At 34.1% G+C, this 22,673-nt stretch overlaps 1 protein-coding gene across 1 annotated transcript in view; it reads right to left on the reverse strand.

Moving 5' to 3' along the window:
• The window catches only part of MSH4 (mutS homolog 4), a 91,951-nt gene that overhangs the window by 24,019 nt on the left and 45,259 nt on the right, over window positions 1-22,673 (reverse strand). Inside the window, exons 9-17 of the mRNA XM_004431512.2 lie at window positions 13,830-13,904; window positions 11,079-11,143; window positions 9,807-9,976; window positions 7,973-8,109; window positions 6,847-6,950; window positions 5,614-5,738; window positions 3,491-3,691; window positions 1,822-1,940; window positions 111-239 (exon numbers count right to left, since the gene is read on the reverse strand). Of these exons, the coding sequence (XP_004431569.1) occupies window positions 111-239; window positions 1,822-1,940; window positions 3,491-3,691; window positions 5,614-5,738; window positions 6,847-6,950; window positions 7,973-8,109; window positions 9,807-9,976; window positions 11,079-11,143; window positions 13,830-13,904 (1,125 nt within the window). The remainder of the gene's footprint in view (window positions 1-110; window positions 240-1,821; window positions 1,941-3,490; window positions 3,692-5,613; window positions 5,739-6,846; window positions 6,951-7,972; window positions 8,110-9,806; window positions 9,977-11,078; window positions 11,144-13,829; window positions 13,905-22,673) is intronic.

The raw sequence follows: 22,673 nt of genomic DNA on the forward strand, positions 1-22,673 counted from the left end.
TGCTTAAGAGCTATTTGTAGTTGCCTATAAAATCCAATCATGATAAATATATAAAGGATACCTCAAAAAAAAGGACTCAAAATTAGTATACTTAAAATAGAGAAGAGTACCTTTAAGCTCAGCAGATGTTCACAAACAGCATAACAAATGCCAATACCTTCTTCTGTATTAGTACCTCTGCCAAGTTCATCAATTAATATGAGTGATTTGTCATTAGCATTATGTAGAATATATGCTATCTGAAAAATATAATTTTAATATTATTCATTGTAACCAAACAGCTGTCACTATCATACAGAAAAATGAGGAAAAATCCAGTCTCTTTATAAGTTCATCTGAAATATATTTTTATAGAGAAATCCCACTGAGCAGAAACTAACATATTGCTTTTCTTTCTAAAAAATCTCATGACTAATAATTCCAATAGAATAGCTGATGTGTATATAAATAGACATATGCGTATGAGACAACAGAGTAAATAACCATTATCTAAAATATTGATGTTTTAGATACAGTGAAATAAAACAAAGCAATGAATTAAATGTTTAAATGAAGCACAAAGATGGCCATTTTCTTCGCCACAAATGACTAATCAATTGTTAACATAAAATACTCAAGACTATCTCTCAAATTTATTTCAACATCTCCATATCCAGTAAAGATGGAAAGAAAAATTAGGAACCAGCATCCAAATCCATTGATTCCTGGTTAAACAAATGAATTTAAATCCATGCCCAACAAAAGACCAAGATTTTAATTGACAGAAATGCTCCTTCTAGGGCCGGTCCTGTGGCTTGGCAGTTAAGTGCGCGCGCTCTGCTGCTGGTGGCCCAGGTTCGGATCCCGGGCGCACACCGACGCACTGCTTCTCCGGCCATGCTGAGGCCGTGTCCCACATACAGCAACCAGAAGGATGTACAGCTATGACATACAACTATCGACTGGGGCTTTGGGGGAAAAATAAATAAATAAATAAAATTATAAAAAACAAAAACAAAAAGAAATTCTCCTTCTAGAGAACACTGAAGATTATTAATTTCCTTCTCAAAAATAGAATTCCACTCTTATTACATCATGACACAATAGCAACCTTCAAGGCCATTTTACCTTTCTGTGGGACTAAGTTTCTTGAGAGCTAGAACCATTTAAAAATATACCTCAAGCACCTAGTATATTGCTATATTCTCCCAGAGATATACAATAAATACTGAATAATTATATAACTGTCATATGCTGTGGGCAAATAACTTTATTCTCTCTCTATATGCAGAAAATTAGCCAACTGTATAGTGATAATTCCTACCTACTAGAGATAGCCCAAGAGCTATACTAAATTCCTTTAGCCCTTCAAGCCTACTTGACATTTGCTCAGATCAGAAATAGGTGATGATACATACTTTGTTATGGGAAGTGAAAATTCTATAAGAGCACAGAAGAGGATGATTTTTAAAAGCCTTCTAACACAGTGATCTTTTATTTCAAAATCAAGTCTAACAGACAAGAGATATTATGTAAAATGGTCCTAAACACGTCATCCTTTTCTGAAAAGTCTTTTATATATTCCATACAAAAACATAACAGCATGTTTTTATCATTCAATAACACTAGCTTTTTCTTTAAAAGTGTATTTTTCAATAAAACATTTGCCTCCATTTCCACATAAGACAGATATTAGGAAGCTGTCTTTGACTGCCCTCTGGCTCTTGTAGAGGTATATAAGCAGATCTGCATGTTTCAGAATAAGAATACTTTCTCACACTATAATTGACCATTAGTGGGAGAATTTAATGTTTTTAACATAAGAAAGTTCAGTTTGGGTACCTCTTTCATTTCCTTCATAAATGTTGATGAATTTGTTTCTATATCATCATCAGTACTGATTCTTGTAAAAATCTGTTCAGCAATTCTAAAGGAAGAATATTCTGCTGGAACATACGAGCCTATAAAATATAAAGTCAAAGTAAATTGAAATGCTTTTATGAAATATAAGTACTAACACTTTGCACTTTCCATCAATTCAGATTATTTACTAGCCTATCTAAGGATGATATGGCAGAAAGATCACTGCATATGGAGTTAGAAGACATTGCCCCAGCTCTGTCACCTATTGTATAACCTTGGACAGCACTTAAACTCTCCCAGTCTCATCTTTCTCATATATAAAATGGAAATACTTCCCTTACCTATTGTGCAAAATTATTTGGAAATTCAAATAAGATAGTATATATTCAAATACATTAGAAAGATTCTTATAAACTTGATAAAAATTTTAAATAATATAGTTAGATGATAAAGAACATTCAAAATATGAAAATTTGAAGGAAATGCTTATGAAGCTCAAGTTGATAAAATCATTATAGAAAGATATATTAGGAAATATCTGTTATTAGAAAGGTACAAAAATACCCACAATCAGAATGAAAGAAAAACATTTTATTAAAAAAAAAAAGGTGAATTTTCATCCACAAGATTATTTCTGCCTGAGAAGTTATCAGGCTAACTAATCTAAAACATTCACCTTTTGAAAACAAGTCAATCTGAATGCACCTACCTCTATACGGAATGGGATAGAAAAGGTATTCTAAAATCAAAAGAAGATGAAAACATACAAATAGTTGAATAGAAAAGTATCAAGTATACAGAACTCTGTATAGACAAGATGGTAAAATAATGTGAACAAAGAAACAAAGCCAGATTATTCTAGCATTTAAAACAAAGATAAGGATGAAGAATAGGATCTACCTCTGAGGAATAAGGACTAGCAGGAAAAGAAAGCAAAAGTTAGGATAATACTAATAAAAATAAAAGTAATAATAATAACAATAGTAGTTATAATGATCTCACTGGTTGAGAACCACTGCATTAGGATCAATCACCTCACCTCTGATTCATATGGCTCTCAAGGAAACCCAGATTTCAGAGATAAGAGGTAAGTTGTGTCTCTACACCAAGAAATATGTGACACTGTTGGCCCAGTGACAGGCATTTATATGCATGTGTGTGCACATATGTGTGTGTAATATATCCATTGCTGTGGCCAAGTTACTGTACCCCTTAAATTAAGTATGGGAAATATTTCTCTGCCCATTGTTATAATTTTGGACAAATCTTAAATGGGTTATTGAAGGCAGCAGCTTATCCTACTTATTTCACTTTTTCTTACAACAAAGTTTGGTTTTGAATCTGAGATAATTATATGATTCAGTTTAGTAATAACCGATATAACATTAATAGTTATAGTAAGGAAGTTTCTACTTCTGTTATATCCCACAAAATTTTTAGAACAATGCAATCCAAATTGGATGGAAGTTAATAAATACCAAATAGTAAGAGTTATGGTCTACATACTAGACACTATCATACTTTTAGGTAATAAAATCTACTCCAAACTGTTCTTGGGTAAATTAAGCACCTGGATCTAAAATATCAGGCACAAAACATTTTAAATGGGGAGGAGAATTGCTAACTATAAAGTAAAGCCATAACTTACCAATCTGGGCCATAATCTGACAAAGAGCAATCTGTTTTAAATAGGTGGATTTCCCACTCATATTCGGTCCAGTTATGATCAAAAAATTACTCCCTTCCGTAATATAGGTATTGTTGGCAACAGGTTTTTCCACAGATATTTTTTCAAGAATGGGATGCCATCCCTGTTTGATTGCTAAAGTATCAGTAAATTCTGGCCGAACTAAAGAAAAAAATAGAATGGTTTGGTTTTGAAAAATTAATATATTTATATTTAAAATTTCTGTGGTGTGTACATATTGTGTATACCTTAATGATTTTACGAGGGTCAATTTGGAACAATAACAGTAAGGTATTATTTTATCCCAAATCCCTCTAAATTATAACTGATTCATTCTAATCACCACCACAACTTTTATTCACTTACAGAGAAATCTAGGGTTTAGTTCTCTGTGATTCTCCTGGGCTCCAAAACAGTTCATAACACTTTCAGATTTATGTAGATTAGAAAGAATCAACCAGCCATTAATAATACTTTTAAAATAATAATTAATTATCGGTACTCCAAAATTCCACATTGACTTAACCCCCGCCTTAAGCATTATTTCAAATTTGGCATACTTAGCTTTTCAAATGAGGTATGAACATAAGAGTAAAAGCAAATAAAAAATAATTTTACATCCAAACTTTTTTTTTTTTGAGGAAGATTAGCCCCGAGCTAACATCTGTTGCCAATCCTTCTCTTTTTTGCTGAGGAAGATTGGCCCTGGGCTAACATCCGTGCCCATCTTCCTCTACTTTATATGGGATGCCACCACAGTGTCACTTGATAAGCGGTGCATAGGTTCACGACTGGAATCCGAATGCATGAACTCCGGGCCGCCGAAGCAGAGTGCCCAACTTAACTGCTATGCCACTGGGCCAGCCCCTGTACAAACTTTTATAAAAGTTTTGACAAAAAAAATCTCAGAGGATAGGGAAAACAGACACAAAAGATAAAGTTTTAATTTATAGAAACAAAGAACAATCAGGTCTCTACGGATACCTTCTGAGGGGAAGGGAGGAGGAAGAAGGTGGGAGGACAAGCAAAAATTAAAATGCTACAAGCCTCTAGATGAAACACACGGGTAAACTTGAAAGTACTCATTATAAAAGTGAGGTTGATTAGAAGAAAAATTTTAAACTGTTTTAAAATCATTTTTAACACACAAAATTCATTATTTATAGGTTTAGAGTTTCAGGATGGTCCCTCTCATATTAAAATGGAGCAACATCAAACATTTTAATAGTTAAGAAAACTACTATTAAAATAGCTGATGCCCGGTTTTGACCAAAAAGGAGATACAAAAGATTGAAAAGTTTTGGTCTTTAAAACACCCATTGAAAAAGTTAAAATTTCCATAACAAATATGGAAATATGAACTGTGAAAAAAAATCTTATTATAAAAATAAATTAATGTAATATTTTGGAAACATTACTGCTGATTTTAACTAGAAATTTTAATGTTATTAATCCCACAATTATTCAACTTTAATTATCACATACTAGTTCCGTAAATTTGCATACTGGAGTATGGTTATTACTGATAAGTTGGACAAGAAATTTCAAGGGGCTAACTTGAAGTATTCATTTAACATTAGAAAATTACTTAACATTCATAATTGAGGCCTATGTATAGATTTGGGATACAAAAATAAACGATATAATTCCTGATCTTGGGATGCTCACATCTAAGGAGTTAGCTTAGAAAATACTCACTTTGGAGACTCATTTCTCTCATATCTATTAGTATTAGTATCAAACTGCTTCTAAGGAGTCTTCAGATTTGAACTTGATAAATTTGGATCATTGTCATTTTCACCAAGGAGACAGGTCTGCAGTCTTTCTTATTTTGGGAATCTTTAAAGTTTCTTGCAGTTTTTTCCTTCTGATTTGTCAATTTCTCAGTAAATAATTTTTTGATTTTTAAAAGAAATTTTAAGGGTAATTTCACTTTCTCTATTTTGAGTCTTAGTCCAAGACAATAGGCAAGAGACTATATTTCACGTAAAAAATGTAAAACATTCATAATTATTACATAAAATTGCTTGAATGGAATAAAAATTTCAGTATGCAACATATTTATTCCAAAGAAAGTAACTTACCATAGTCAGAAAGAGTGCAGGCATGAGCAAACGACAGTAGCATATCCAGCATTGACACAGTGTCAGATAGTTTATATAAGCAATGAATATGTTCATAAATCTCACTAAGCAGTTTGCACACTATCCTGAAAGTACATGTTTGGTAAGACAAATAATGCTTTTTAAAGAGGAACATACAGTGTAATTGTAAAACAATATTAAATTCATTGCCTGAGGTAAAATAACATTCACAGTTGAGTTGTACACTACACATAAGGTCCATTGTTCTATTGTCACATTTTAGAGATGAGGACATTGAAGCTCATACTCAAGGTCTCAGCCACTTAGTAGCAAATAATCCATCTTCTGGTGTGTTAACACCATGATTCGAAATGACTGCTTTCATTAAATGCTAATAAAATAAGTTTTTATTAATAAAAATATTTTTATATAGGTCAAATCAAGCCCTCACTATACTTCAACAGATCCCAGCTGCTAACAGTTTTGTGTTTTGGCAGATGTTAAGCTCAACACAAAAGCTATTACTATTTTTCTCTCACTCATTCTCTCTCTTTCTCTCTTACACACACACACACACACACACACACATATATCCTAACAACATAATTATTTAAGCTTTTATGTGGCAGAGTTATCGCATTGTGACATAAGATAAAAATTTTTCCTTTACAAGGAGAAATATGTTCCCCAAACTTACTGCATCTCATAATCTCTGTGGTCTGTGCCCTGAAATGGTTTTGAAAGCCCAACATTCCTCTTTATCATCTCAGCTCACCAATTCTAAGTGTTCTATTTCTTATTGCTAGCTGAACTGCTACTGTTTCATGAACAGCAAAAGACTGGCACTATTGTGATGTTGCTATGAAAGTATTAAGGCATGAGAAGTTGAGGGTTTACATACCATAGGAAAAGAATAAATTGAATGACGCCCAAGATAAGCCCATAATATGCCAAGTTCTACATCATGATGGAATGTATACTACAGAAGTATCAGTTATAATGGGGTTTTTTTTGCAATTAGATTTGCCCTGAATCTTCTGCGAGGTTCAGTGATCCCAATCACAATAAAAGACTTTAAAAGTTTTAACTGTTCTCAGAAATGTTCTTTCATTGCTAACATTCATAATTTTACATCTTTCTGCAACCAGACAAAAAGTCAATTAATGAAATTTACTATAGAGCCTCGAATTAAACCAATTTAATTCAATATTCAAAAATTTCAAATGTTCTTACATGTAAGTCATGTGATAGATTTCTCTCAAAGACTCTTGGCATCTTTCATTCATTTTAATTAAATCTGCTGATGTAAAGCTATAAGAATTTTTCACTTTAGAAATCTGCTGGGAAATTAAAAAACAAATGTCAAGATATGTGTATACTCCTATGAAGTAAAACATACAAATTTTAAACAATAGAAATATAGGTATTTAGGTTAATCACTTTAATTTTTGAGATAGAGTATCACAAAGAAAGTCCCAAATAATCTTTGTGAAAGAGAAAAGGAAGATAACTTCTAAAGTTAAAGCAGAATTTTTTACCCTGGTCCATCGGACATAACTATTTTTACAGGTCTTGAAATGGCCATATAGAAAGGTTAAAACACTACATCTTATTACCAAGTAATATGCTTGATAAATATCACCAACCATCACTCCATCTCTGACCCTTGTGTTAGCCCTTGCCCCATATCTGAATCTCACTCAATCTCTAACCCCATCACTAAGTCTCAACCCATTCTTTATTTCATCCATTCCTCATTACTTGGTAATATAGTATATACTTTAAAACCCTGAAAGTTAAATGGTTCATTTTTATCAAAAAGTACCCCTTGGTAGCAGAGAAAGCAAAGATTAGAATGAGTTAGACTCTCCCAAACTGGTATATTGTGGAGGAGTTAATATGTATGTAGGAAAATATACTTCCCTGATCCAAAGGTTTGGCAATATTGGATTAAAAAGGTTAAGTAGATTTTTTTACTTCAGGACTTTTAAACCTTTAATAGGCAAATGTGCATTGAGAACTACCTAAAACAGGAGATGGCACAGTATTTTCCAAATTTCTTTCACCAAAAATACCTTTTGGACTTTCTTTCTTTATTTTCATTTTTTTACCCATACCAAGCTCCCAGAACTGTGGGAAGCACTGTGTTTGATATTTCACACACACACACAAAAAAAAGCTTCTAAATCACTCTTAGATTAGTATAGCTGTTAGGAGGGCGGGTAGGAATAGGAGAAGCAATATATATACAGAACTTTCAGAAATTTGGCATGTAAAACTCAAGGAGCGCCTGAAATACGTAAACGTAATTCTGTAAAATCAGAAACAATAATTTCCTAACCAAAACTCCAGAATGAACCTTAATAAACTCTGAAGGAAGTTGATCATCGGGTAGGGCTGTACAATCTGTAGTCATCTGGATGAAAAATCCTCGAGCAGAGCTAAAACTTGTTCTTAAAGGAAGACTATATTTTTCTGCAAGCTGGGATATCATTCCTAGTGACCAGAAACAAGAGAAACAAAAACAAAACAAGAAAATTTTAATGAGAAAATTACTCTGTTAAAAAAAAAAACAAAACATGATATTTTTCTTGTTATTTTATATATAAATAGGAAGGTCTTATTACTCTTTTAATCTCTAAAGATTTTTAATGTCTAAAATATATAGTTAAGTATTCTTTTAAGAAAAAACATTACAGTAGAAAGATAGTCATTCTGATAGGTATTTTGAAAGTGAAAGAAACTATAAAAATTAAAATTAAAAAATAAAGCCAAGACTATTTTACACTCTCTGTATTAGGAATATTAGTTTGTTATTCATTCCACTTTTTTGAAAAGGAAGAGAATAATCACATAAATTATTGCAATCTTTAATTCACAATAAGAAACTCCCTCTACAAAATATATTTTAGAAAACAAAATATTCCAAGAAGGAAATAGATGATTCATCAAATAAAATTACTAAAAAGTCGAAATCTCCCTATCAACCTCAAACTCAACCTCACTACAGAGTTCTCAATTTATATTTTTAACTTGATGAGATTAAGGCTTTGAACAAATCTCAATTAGCCCCAATGGCTACATTTCCCTTGACCATGGCCATATCTACTCAATTACTAACTCTTAACAATTCTTCCTTCAACTTTTGCATTTCTCTTTTCTCATATTACATTGCTATTACCCTAAATAACACTGTGTTAACTTGTAATGGTTTAAAATGGTGTCCCTGTCTCCAATGTTCCACTCAAATTCATTCAGCATATCTTCTTGATCAATTTCACTACACAGAGCAAAAACATCCCAATGCCTCTTCATTCTCCTTGGGAAAAATTCCAAACTCCTGGCCTTCAAAGACTAAATTCTGGTTCCCAGTCTACATCTCTGATCTTATCTCTTACAAGTTCTGTGAGGGAAAGCTCTGTTCCACCCTAGCAAATTTCCTCACTCATCCTTTGAGGTTTCTTTGTGCCTTTGTGCTCAGGTTTGTACCACTGCCAGTGGGTGGAATTCCTTTTTAGGCTATTTTATCTACTAAAAACATGACCATCCTCTTTGCCTCCACACCCAGTCACTCTCTAACCCTTCTAACTTGCAATATTTTTCTTCATATATCTTATATCCATGTGAAATTATGTGACATGTGATTGATATATATCAGCATCGATATACATAAATATACACACAGATGTGAGTGTGTACTTGTGTCTTTATTGTCTGTTTCCCCTACTACAACATAAGCTTCATGAGGAAGGGATTTTGTCTTGTCCACTATGTATTTCCAGTACCCAGAAGAGTGTCTACATTGGACACTACTAGGAGCTCAATATTTGTTAAATGAATTATCGTATTGGCTCAAATGCCATCTCTTCTGGACAAAAATGATCTCTCTCCCTCCACTGAAACTCTTTAGTACTGATAACCTGCATTTTTCATGTGATTTATACAAAATGTTTTATGAAGGTTACTTTATATTTAAGTTTGGAAAAAAGAACAGACACGTTATAACACTTTGGGATCTTTATTTTTTTTTTAAGTTTCTTTAAATGATAATATATGTTAACCTTATCTGTTTTGATAACAAAAAAATAAATTAAAAATATGCATGGCTAGTTATCACCAGCAAAAAAGTACAGTATGTCCTAAAAAAGTTTATTTCTAAAAACCAGAAAAATATGCTTGAGTAACTAAATTACCTGCTATGTCATCCACAATCTCCGTATATGTTCTTCTGGCTATGTCAAGAAATTCATTTATGTTAGATCTCACTGCATAGCACTTCTGAGTCCTCATGTTTAGGCATCCTTTCATGTATCTTGCATCATCATTAATTACTGTTTTAATCTTTTCAAGTATGATTCCAAACCTAAAAAAGAACATTATAGGCAATAAATCAGTTACTTTATAATTTGTCATAGTTAATGACAGCAAATAGCATATTTTCTTGAAATCATTGTTGAAAATTATTCTGAAAATAAATAATTAAGCAATATATATATTTAAATACACATAAATTAGAACTGTGACTATGTCAATTATAAACTCTTTGTCAGCCGGGACTAGTTTCCTAAAACAACATGAAGCCACCAAGAATAATTTTACAACTGCTAATAAACAGATCCCTGAAGTTATACATACTGACTGTGCCTTTGAGTATAAAATATATCCTCATTGACTCAATAAACATTTACTTATCCAACTTATCAATCACTTTATTAGGTGTAAAGATTCAAGGAAGGATTAACACACAGTCCCTGCCCTCAGGTGGAGCAAGGACACTAAACACAGATTGTGAGACAGTGTAACAAGAACCTCACAATTAGTGATCAGTGCAGTGATCATGCAACCAGAAGTCTAGTAATATATTTAGGAAAAAATTAGTAAAATATTTTCCTAAAGTTTTGTTTTATTCTGTTCTATATTTTATTTGTAATTAATTCATTTTTATTATTAACCTTAATTTGTGGCCTCACACAAGGTGTGAATCTTGAGTCAATAAAATAACAGTTCTTAAGTACCACAAATCTTTTTGGCCAAGAACCAAGGTGCCATTGCGAAAAACAATATTAAAATTAAACTGTATTTAAATCTTATTCAGTATTCATAGCTACTAATTTTTGGTTAATTAGGCCCTTCACGATTTAACAAAAGAGAAGAATATATTTTTATATTTGCAAGTCTTTCCATGGAGAATGGCTAAAAAAAGAAATATTAAAATTGTGTATGATTTCAATTTTTAATACTATTCCTAATTGTCCATTAACACAAATACTCAGTGTGCTATTACCCTATTTATTGGTATTTATAAGATGAAATGTATAATTAGAATTTTGATAAATAGTTTAAAGGTTCTATTAACTAAAGCTCAAGTAATTGTTCTACAGAATACACTTAGAGTCCTTAAAATCAGTTATGATCAGGTAGAAAGGAATAATCTGATATTTTATTAACAGCTGAGTGACAAAGACCTCTTATCTTCCAAGGAACCATAGTAAGCTCTTAATAAAGGTGTGTCACAGTTCTTCAGAGCAATCTATTAAAGAATAAAATAAAGATAGTTAAGGATAATAAATTATGACATTATTCAAATATAGCATTTTACATTTAATAATTTACAGTTTACCAAGTGCTTTCATGGCTCATCTTCTCATTTATATACTCATAAAAAGTATTTTAGGTATACAAGTGAGGAAAGATGCTATCTTTCCCATTTTCCCAATAAAGAGCACATGGCTAGTAAGTGGCATCCACTGCTTTACTATTATGACTTGTATTTTTCCTGTCTCCCAACTAATTGTTAACGTTCAACTACTTACCAGATACGGATACTTAAACAACTATCATTGAACATCTAGAGTAGTCCTCACATAATTCCAAAATTTGGATTAAATATACATTAAAAAAGTGCTCTGTATATTTATAAATAGAGCAATTTCTCCATTCTTATATGGCAGAAGTAGGGATTTTATTTTGCTTAATGGAAACTATGAGTGGTCACTATCTGAATAAACAGAAAAGAGGAGGAGAAAACATAGTTAACCTGATTTTACCTTCTATTTTAGTTTGCTATGAGACAATGGCAATAATAACATATTTTTTTTGCTTATGAATAAAAAATTTACATATTGATAAAAATTAGAAAATTCACAAAAGCATAAAGAAAAACATTTAAATCATTCATAATTTTACCACTCTTCCAAAGATAAATACTCTAAATATTATGACATATTTCCTGTCACTTCTTTTTTTTTTATTCTTTTTTTTTTTGGTGAGGAAGATTAGCCCTGAGCTAACATCTGTTGCCAATCCTCCTCTTTTTGTTGAGGAAGATTGGCCCTGGGCTAACATCCATGCCCATCTTCCTCTACTTTATATGTAGGACGCCTGCCATAGCATGGCTTGATAAGTGGTGCGTTGGTCTGTGCCCAGGATCCGAACCTGCAAACCCCGGGCCGCCAAAGCAGAGCGCACGAACTTAACCACTACGCCACCGGGTCAGCCCCACCCTGTCACTTCTTTAAATCAAAAACTTTATATCATTGCATGTTCCTTTTCTCCCCCACTTAATACTGTATCATATAGCATTAGAAACTTTTCACAGCAAAAATGTAAAATAATTCACAATATTCCACCCTGTGGAAAACAAATAGTCTCTTTCCCTAATTATTAGAGTTCTACGCTATTTATAATTTCTCACTAATATAAATAATGCTGCAATGACCATCATGGGGCATAAATTTTGGTCAACATTTAATAATCCTCACAGACAGATTTCTAGAAGTAGAAAGATATGATATACATTGCAAAATTTTCCTGTACAGTACGTACAATTTGTACTCCTACCAGTTGTCTGAGTTTCCTGTCTCACTGCACTCTCATTACAGTAAGTTGCAGCCATTAAGAAAAAAAATCTTTGCTTTTTTGATACATAAAAACTATGGTTTTAATTTGCATTTCTTCAACTAATAGTGAGGTTGAACTGTTTTGGTGGATTTACTAACCACTTTGATTTCTGTTTTTTGGTCATTTTCCATATTTCCATTGGCATTCCAGTATTTTCTTAGGAAATTACACAAGTTTTATGATGACAGAAGTTAATATTTGTCTGTCATTTGTTATAAATTTTTCCTCACTTTCTTTGGCTTTTATTTTGCCTTTGACATATCAAAGTTTGAAATTTGTGCAATTTTGGGGGGAGATTTATTATATTTCTTTTATTCTAAAAAAGATGACAACACTTTTGCCAAATTGCCTTCATTATATATATTTATTAGAATGAACTCAAAAACAAAATTCTTCCACATTTTTCATTTTAAAAAGCAGTTCTTTTTTGTCACTTTAATTTAAAAAAATGTTTTACACAGTAGAATATTTAAAAATTAATGAGAAAATCACCATTTTGTAACCATCAGAGTAACAATTACTTCAGGTAAGACTCATCAATAAATACTAAAATCAATGGGTGAAAGTTTGATGAGAAACGGGATATTTATAAACTAGCAAAGTATCCCTCCACAGATCACTTATAACTTTACAGTGAAGACATTGATCAAAGTTAATATCACCAAGAACAAGGAAATGATATCATGTGCCTCTTGATGTCATGTACTGAGAAAGATACAACATTGCTCCCAGAGTATTACTGCCAAATATGCATAAAATAAATTTAATCATGAGAAAACAACCACATAAATTGAAGAATATCCTGTAAAACAACTGATCCTTATTCTTTGAGATGTCAATATCATGAAAGACAAAGAAAAACTGAGAAACTTTTCAGTTTAAAGGAATAAAAATAAACATAACATTAAATACAATGTGTGGTCCTGGACTAGACCCTGCATCAAGAAAAAAAAATCCATAAAGAACATTATTAACACAATTGGAAAAATTTGAATATGGGCTATACATTATATAACAGTATTGTATTGATGTTAAATATTCTGAATTTTATAATTATATCGGTTACGTAAGAGAACATCCTTGTTCTTAGGAGATACGCACTTTAGTACTTAGGTACTGCAGCTTATTCTCAAATGGTTCAGTAAGAGTAATAACAAGGATAATGATATGTGGGTGCGTGCCGTGTATGTAAAGAGAAAGAATATGGAAATTCATTCATTCTTGCAATTTTCTCTGTCTGAAATTTTTTCAAAACAGAAAGTTAAAAAAAACTGATGCTAGACATGTTTTGTACGATATACACACATATAAATTACCTTTAAAGGATCCACAAGTTCCAAGGTATGTTTTAGGTATATTAAATTTGTTATCTTTGATTCAGCTGCATTAACCTATTAAGATAAAAATACAAATGTGAACAACATAAATATTGAATACAAGAATGGGTTTTCCTCTTGAACATTTTATGTTTATCATATTCCATACATTTTTACAAATCAACCTAGCCAGGATACAAGCCTAAACAACGCTTAGAAATGACTGACCCATCATAGTAAGACTAGTGCACTAGTCTCCTGAAAGTCTGACAATGAAAAGAGTTTACCTCATCATATCCAAATTTCATTTCTATTTCAGCCCTTTGAGTCTAGCTTAACCCATAGTAGTGATAGGAGATACAGTTCTATCCTGAGTAGCACCGAGAGACTAAGATTAATTGAAAAAGGCACAAAGGATATTTGTGGATAGATGATATTTGAAAAGTTGAATCTGAACATCCCAGATAGTTACAGAACAACACAAATTTCCCTCAGTGGTTCCTATCTGTGCAAGTAAAACAATTTTCATAATTCTAGAGGTCCAAATTAATTAGTTTTTCAAAATAAAGCAACATCAACATTCTAAATTTTATAAATAACTTTTGTTAAGTTAAATTGTACTATCTCTAGAGCCAAGCACTGGTACTAAACCTGGGGAAATGAGGATGATCTTGTGGATGGAGTAATTTACCAAAACTGACAAGGAGTTTTAGGATATTACAGTTATGACATAATGTACTTCATATGGCGCTGTTTCTTTTTGAAGCCCCCGGATCTATACCCTCATTGCACAATACCTGGACGGTTCTGTCACCATATGGAACAATTTAGAAAAAATAACAAAATGAATGTTGTTAGCCCCAAACAAGTTATCTCATGCTTTCTTACAATGGATCTCTGAAACTAACTGGAGGATTAAAAATAAGTAAAATTCACCAAACGGAAGACAACTATCATCACTATTACCAAAGCAGAACATCTTCCAAAAATAGACAAGATACCCTTGAAGAAGAACAAGGTGGAAGGACTAACTTTAACAAATATCAACTTATAGTAAAATTAAATTAAGAAACTGTGGTATCTGCACAAGGGCAGACAGAGAGACCACGGGAACATAATAAAGAGTCTAGAAATAGACCCAATCACATATGGGCACTTGATTTATGACAAAGACTGACAGCAGAGCAGTGGGGAAAGGACAGTCTTTTCCACAAATGGTGCCAATATGATTATGAATCCATATGAGAAAAAAATGAAATGTGATCCCTTCTCACACCACATACAAAAATCAATTCCAGGTGGACTGTAGATCTAAATATAAAAAGTAAAACAATAAAACATCTGGAATATAACAAAGAAGAATATCATCATTACCTTGGGTGTTCTAACCAACTTTTATAAATTTCATAATTGATGATTTGGCATCCATTAACCACAGGGCCAAACTAATGGCCAAAGTTGTTTATATCTCCCCCATGGTCTGGCTTTTGCCAGTGCACAAAAATTATATGAAAAGCCCTTCAACCACAAACTCCAACATCTGTGTTTTGCTTCCTACCCAATAGGAGATGTTCCCACCTAACAACTTCCGGATACTGTAGTAAAAGAGGCTTTTGCGATGTTTTCCTTTCACTCCTTCCACCTCCTGACCAACCCTGGTTCTTCCCCATGTGACCCTTTGTGGCGTGCTCTTTCCTCTCAGGAATTGTAAGTAATAAAAATCTTCTTTTAACAGCATTAGCCTCTCCATGTCATCACTCAGTCACTTCCATAAATTAAAATCCCATGGGTACAATCAAGACATTGGGGTAGGTAAAGACTTCTTAAGCAGGATACAACAAACACTAACTGTAAAGGAAAAAAACATAAACTACCTTACATTTAAATTAAGAATTTCTATTCATCAAAAGACACCACTGACCTAGGAAAGGTTCTCCAAAAGCCAACTTTGAGAAACTAGAATTTGAAGGCAAATAACTTATTTGAAAAGTAATTCCAGTAAGCATGGGCAAGGGAGTGGGGAAATAAGAAGGGAGGGGAAGGACAGCAATAAAGGATGCATTGATGATCAGGTTACCACTGCATGGTACTGTGGCTCCATCCTGCTGAAGACCTCTCAGAGATGATGTAGAGTAAGCTTCAGAAGCTACTTCCAGAGGTAAGGGAAATGGGGTATGTATTCACCAACTCCTATTCAGTATTAGTTAAGACCTATTGCCAGGGCAACAACTCCCGGATTACCCTCTGGACTCTCCCGTGGCAGAGAAAGTCCTCGGGTACTGAGTTTCAGCTACTTGCAGTAAGAAGCCTTCCTTGTAGAAAAGCAAATGCCAAGGGGATGTGGGTGGCACACCAACAGAATCTATGCCACAATACTACTAAGTAAGAAAGCCAACTACAAAGTGGAAAAAGATATCTGCAACAGACAGACCCAACAAACAGCTCATATCAAAAGAAGCCCTACGAATAAAAAAAGAAGATAATCCAATGGAAAAATGGGCAAGAGAATTGAACAAGACTTTCACAAAGAAAGATATTCAAACGGTCAATATACATATAAAAAGGTGTTCAATTTCATTAACAGGAAAATGCAAAATTAAAATTACAATGAAATATCACTATCTACCAACCACTACAGCTAAAATATTTCAACTGACAATATCAGGTTTTGGGGAAGAGCAATGGGAATTCTCATATACTGCTGATAGTAGTGTAAAGTGGTACAACTGTTTTGAAAAATATTTTGGCAAACATTTTGTCATTATCTACTAAAGTTGAAGATACGCATACCCCATGATTCAGAAATTCCACTCCTAACTATGTACCCAATAAAATTATGTACACAATTGTATTAAGAAACAGGTACAAAATTGTTTAGCAGTATTATTTCTAATTGTCAAAAACTGTCAACAACTCAAAAGTCCAACAACAGTGAAAGGAATAATGGCACATTAATACAGTGGAATACTATACAGTAATAGAAATAAATGAGCTACAGCTACATGCAACAACATGATTAAAGCTCACAAACATAATGTTGGCTAGAAGAAGTGAGATATAAAAAATATACATGAGGGGGCCAGCCCCGTGGTGTAGCAGTTAAGTGCATGCACTCTGCTGCTAGCGGCCCGGGTTTGGATCCCAGGCGCACACCGAGGCACCGCTTATCAGGACATGCTGTGGCAGCATCCCATATAAAGTGGAGGAAGATGGGCACGGATGTTAGCCCAGAGCCAGTCTTCCTCAGCAAAAAGAGGAGGATTGGCATGGATGTTAGCTCAGGGCTAATACCGCTCAAAAAAAAAAAAATATATATATATATATATACACATATATATACACACTGAATGATTACTTATATGTAAAATTTTTGAAAGAATAGGTAAAACTAAATAATAAAGAAAAATAAGAAAGTGATTACTAAAAAAGTGATTTCTTGGAGCCAGCCCAGTGTCATAGGGGTTAAGTTCACGCACTCCGCTTTGGCAGCCCAGGGTTCACAGGTTCGGATCCCGGGGGGGGGCCTATGCACCACTTATCAAGTCATGCTGTGGCAGGCACCCCACATATAAAGTAGAGGGAGATGGGCACGGATGTTAGCTGAGGGCCAATTTTCCTCAGCAAAAAGAGGAGGACTGGCAACGGATGTTAGCTCAGGGCTAATCTTCCTCACACACACACACACACAAAAAGTGATTTCTTTTTGGAGGGAGGTAGAGAATAATGAATGGGAGGAGGCAGAAAGGGAGCTTTTGAAGTACCAATATCTATTTCTTTATCCGAGTGGTCATTACATGGAAGTTCACTTTGGCAATGCCTGAAGACATTTTTGGTTGTTACAATTGGGGAGATTCTACCGGCATCTAGTGGGTGGAAGTCAAGGATGTTGCTAAACATCCTGGAATGCACAGGACAGTAAAAGAATTATCCAGCCCAAAATGTCAATAATGCCAAGGTTGAGAAATCCTGCTGTAAATCCTACTACAAGCACACGGGCATCCTCTTAACTTCTTATATCACTGGCGATTTCCTCCCTGTTTGTTCTTTCTCTGTCTCCCTCTCCAATCTCTCCCTAGCTTGTTGGCTTTGAAGAAGTAAGCTGCCATGAATCCTACAGTTGCAAGGAACTAAATGTTGCCAACACCACTAGAGCACAAAGGCAGACCTTTCCGTAGTTGAGGACTTCAGATAAGTATACAGCCCTGGATGATACCTTAACTGAAGCTTGTGAGACTCTAAGCAGAGGACCAATCTAAGATGTGCACAGACTCCTGACCCAAAGAAATCATGAGATAATAAATATGTGTAGTTTAAGCCGCTATGGGCGATCATTTGTTATGCAGCAATAGAAAACTAATACAGAATCTCTTTGCAGCTAGAGAGAGTCTCTCCATGGAGAACTGGGGGACAATTCTCTACCGGCCTTTTGCATTTCTGCATTATCTTGTGAGCAGGGGCACTGACCGCCTTTGTGCTGGACAGTCTTTTTCCAGGATGTTTATATAGTTAATAGCCTTGAAAAATATAGTGCCTCCTTCTAGAGCAAAGGGCAGGTTTGCTTACAAGTCTTAGAAGATAAAGATTGCATCTCCCTCCAGAACAGCAAGCAAGCATGCTTATTGCCCATTTATAAAAAATTCAGGTTCCCTAAGCTCAGCTATTCTCTCCTACAACAGACTGCATGTGCGCTGACACTCTGGCTACCCCTATTGTTGTGAGTACTAAAGTCCTTTCCTTCTTACCCAGGAGTCCTGTGTCTTCTGTCAGCATCTATGAACCTGTGGCAGACTAACTTGTTAGCTTGCAAGTAGGGTAGAATATCAGATCCATTACAGTTCTTGACAATACTATACTGTAATTGCTTATTTTTTTTACTCAAATCTCACATTGGATTATAAATTTCTTTGGATAAGAGACTTACTTCTTATTGTATCCCTAGCACTTATCACAATGCTTAGTAAAATAAATTACTTGTTGAATGAATTAAAGAAGGAGCCATGTACTACAGATACTGTATTTGGCAGTCTGAAATCAATTAAAAAAAAATAAAAGTTATTCAAAATGAAGCAAAGAAACTTGAGTAAAAACTTGAAAAAAACTGGTTAATATCAAATTTTTCAAATGTTGAAAGAAGTATTTTGGATGTTTATAATGGAAAACGAACATTCTTAATGTGATACATTAAATAGTAAGGCCATTAATACTGTATAGAAAGAAAAGACATTTGGATTAATTAAAATCAGAAATTTAAGCTTTATTATTAGTGAATATTTACGATCAGAAAACATGCATTTTCTAAAATCAATATTCTTAAGGGAAAAGTAAAAGAACTCATGTTAGGCAAACAAGTTCATTCTGGAAATTTTCAGAGAACATTTAGTTCATTCAGAAGTTTAAGGAAATCATATAATTCAGCCAAGAGAACATTTAGTTCATACACAAGTTTTAGCAAATCATGCAATTTAACCAGCACAATTTTGAACTAATTTAGTAAATATTGTGTTCAATTAAGAGATATATGCTTATATTAAATGAAGAAAGAGCCTCATCTAAAATATATCTCCAGATGGTTAAGAAAACATCAACTGAGAAACAGTATAAGGAATATTGAAATTCATGAATCATGTATGAAGTCAATATATTGCTTAAGTTTCCTTAAAAGTTAGTAAATCTCATCTGAAAAGCACTAAAAAAAGCCTCCGAAAAGGATAGATGTGCTGGTTAGAAAAAATTTACAGTTATGACTGATCCTCCCAAAACTAAAAACGATGGGAAATAACACTGACCCTTAAAAAACTTATGGAGCTAGTTATAGATTGCCTTTTCTAGACAGGAAAAAAGATTCCAGATTCTCAGCTTACAGAATCATCTTAAACCTAGCCCAGAGGACTTTTCTAAAATCTTTCAGTCAAATTGATTACAGAAGATGGCTGGCTAATCATAGATATTTCTCAGAGAGCTACTTGGCCAAACTGATATCCCCATCTTAAAATAACCAAAAATGGTCTAATGCAAAAACATGTATATTACTAATTCCGATAGTTAGTGAAATGAAGCTACATGACTGTATAATACTATACGTTACAGTTGGCAACAAAGAGATTGCTCTCAGGTATAATCTGATGATTAATTCTTTCCTATAATAAAATTGAAACAAAGCCTTTGCTTACATACTGTTAAGGGTTGAATTGTGTACCCCCAAAAAGATATGCTGAAGTCTAAACACTCAGAACCTCAAAATGTGATCTTATTTGGAAATAGGGTCATTACAGAGGTAATTAGTTAAGATGACGTCATATTGTAGTAGGGTGGGCTCCTAATTCAATGACTGGTGTCATATAAAAGACAGCCATGTGAAGATACAGAGATACAGGGAGACCACCATGTGACAAAGAAAGGAGAGATTTAAGCTATGCAGCAGCAAGCCAAGGAACACCAAAGATTGCCAATAAACCACCAAAAACTAGAAAGAGGCAAGAAACCTACAGGTTTCAGAGGGAGTATGGCCCTGCCAACATCTCGAGTTCAGATTTCTAGCCTCCAGAACTGTGAGACAATAAATTTCTGCTGTTGTAAGCCACACAGTGTGTAGTATTTTCTTTCAGCAGCCCTAGGGAACTAATACACATGACAATTATCAGTATAGAGTAGCCATTTCCTGTTCCTACACTGCACTGCATTTTTCTGTGTAAAACATGTCATTTATAAATAAAACTGCTCCTTAAGTTATCTAAGATATTTTTCATTTGAAAATATCATTCAAAACAGTGGCATTTGGCAAAAGGTCATAAAAGCTAACTGTAGTGCTTTGTGTGTTTATATTCATAATTGACCATTCATTTCTAAGTCTCTGAAAGTCCTAAGATGTTCAATGGCCCCCAAAACACGGCTAAACAAATACAAAGTAAAAAGTATAGCAAGAGTATATCCAAAAGTAAAGTGAAGGTGGCTCCATATATATTCAGAAATAATCTGATTTTAATATGAACACTATGATTTAATATTAGTTTTCAGGATACAAACAAGAAGAGAGCATCTTTGGTGTGGGGGAAGCAAAGCCAGAACATGGTGAGAATGGAGAGGTGGCACAGCTCAGGAGGATAAAGAGGATACCATATTGGAGGGCTGCCCAGCACAGAGTATATGAGCCCAAACAAGGTCAAGAGGGTATCCAGGCAAGGGAAGAGGGGGCAGCCAGGCATAGGTCTTGGATCCCAAGTCGGCTGAAGAAAGTCTCTGCATAAAAAGACAGCTTAATGCAGAGTATCAGAGCCTGAGACAGGCGAGAAGGATTTCTGCATAGGAAAATGGTTTAGTAGGGAGTACTGGAGCACAGACAGAATGCAGGTGGCATCCGCATGGGGGAGGGAGTGGCAGTAGTCAGAGATCGGTCACATACAGGAGGATGGGTCAAACATGTTACTATATTAAGGCTAATGGGAGCTAGGTTTCTCACTGTCAAAGAAGGGAGTTAATACATAAAGGGAGAAAACTAGTATGAACCCTGAAATGTTGGATTCAAACTGGAGGTATTCGTGTGAATTCATGGTTTTCAACTGTATAGATGGACATAGAAACAAATACAGAGGTAAATATGTACATATTTATACATTTATTCATATAGATATACTTATTCCCTAGCGATGAGTGGGCTTGGGAGCAGTGGTACCCCAATAGCAAAGAGTACACCTAGTGCCCAGATCTTGATTTCTTTTTTTTTTTTTTTGTAATTTTTTGTTTATTGCAGTAACATTGGTTTATAACATTGTAAAAATTTCAGGTGTACATCATTGTACTTCTATTTCTGCATGGACTACATCATGTTCACCACCAAAATACTAATTACAACCCATCACCACACACATGTATCGAATTATCCCTTTCACCCTCCTCCCTCCCCCCTTCCCCTCTGGTAACCACCAATCCAATCTCTGTCCCTATCTGTTTGTTTATTGTTGTTACTATCTACTACTTAATGAAGGAAATCATACGGTATTTGACCTTCTCCCTCTGACTTATTTCACTTTGCATTATACCCTCAATGTCCATCCATGTTGTCACAAATGCCTGGATTTCATCGTTTCTTATGGCTGAGTAGTATTCCATTGTGTATATACACCACATCTTCTTTATCCATTCGTCCCTTGATGGGCACTTAGGTTGCTTCCAAGTCTTGGCTATCGTGAATAACGCTGCAATGAACACAGGGGTGCATGTACCTTTGCAAATTGGTGTTTTCAAGTTCTTTGGATAAATACCCAACAGTGGAATAGCTGGATCATATGGTAGTTCTATCCTTGATTTTTTGAGGAATCTCCATACTGTTTTCCATAGTGGCTGCACCAGTTTGCACTCCCACCAGCAGTGTATGAGAGTTCCCTTCTCTCCACATCCTCTCCAACACATGTTGTTTCCTGTCTTGTTAATTATAGCCATTCTGACGGGCGTGAGGTGATATCTCATTGTAGTTTTGATTTGCATTTCCCTGATAGTTAGTGATTTTGAACATCTTTTCATGTGTCTGTTGGCCATCTGTATATCTTCTTTGGAGAAATGTCTGTTCAGGTCTTTTGCCCATTTTTTAATTGGGTTGGTAGTGTTTTTGTTGTTGAGATGCATGAGTTCTTTATATATTTTGGAGATTAAGCCCTTATCAGATGTATGGTTTGCAAATAACTTCTCCCAATTGTTAGGTTGTCTTTTCGTTTTGTTGATGGTTTCCTTTGCTGTGCAGAAGCTTTTTAGTTTGATGTAGTCCCATTTGTTTATTTTTTCTATTGTTTCTCTTGCCCGGTCAGATGTGGTGTTTGAAAAGATGTTGCTAAGACCGATGTCAAAGAGCGT

Source organism: Ceratotherium simum, chromosome 2 (genome assembly GCF_057802395.1).
Source record: "Ceratotherium simum simum isolate JZ-2026a chromosome 2, ASM5780239v1, whole genome shotgun sequence".
Lineage (NCBI taxonomy): Eukaryota > Metazoa > Chordata > Mammalia > Perissodactyla > Rhinocerotidae > Ceratotherium > Ceratotherium simum.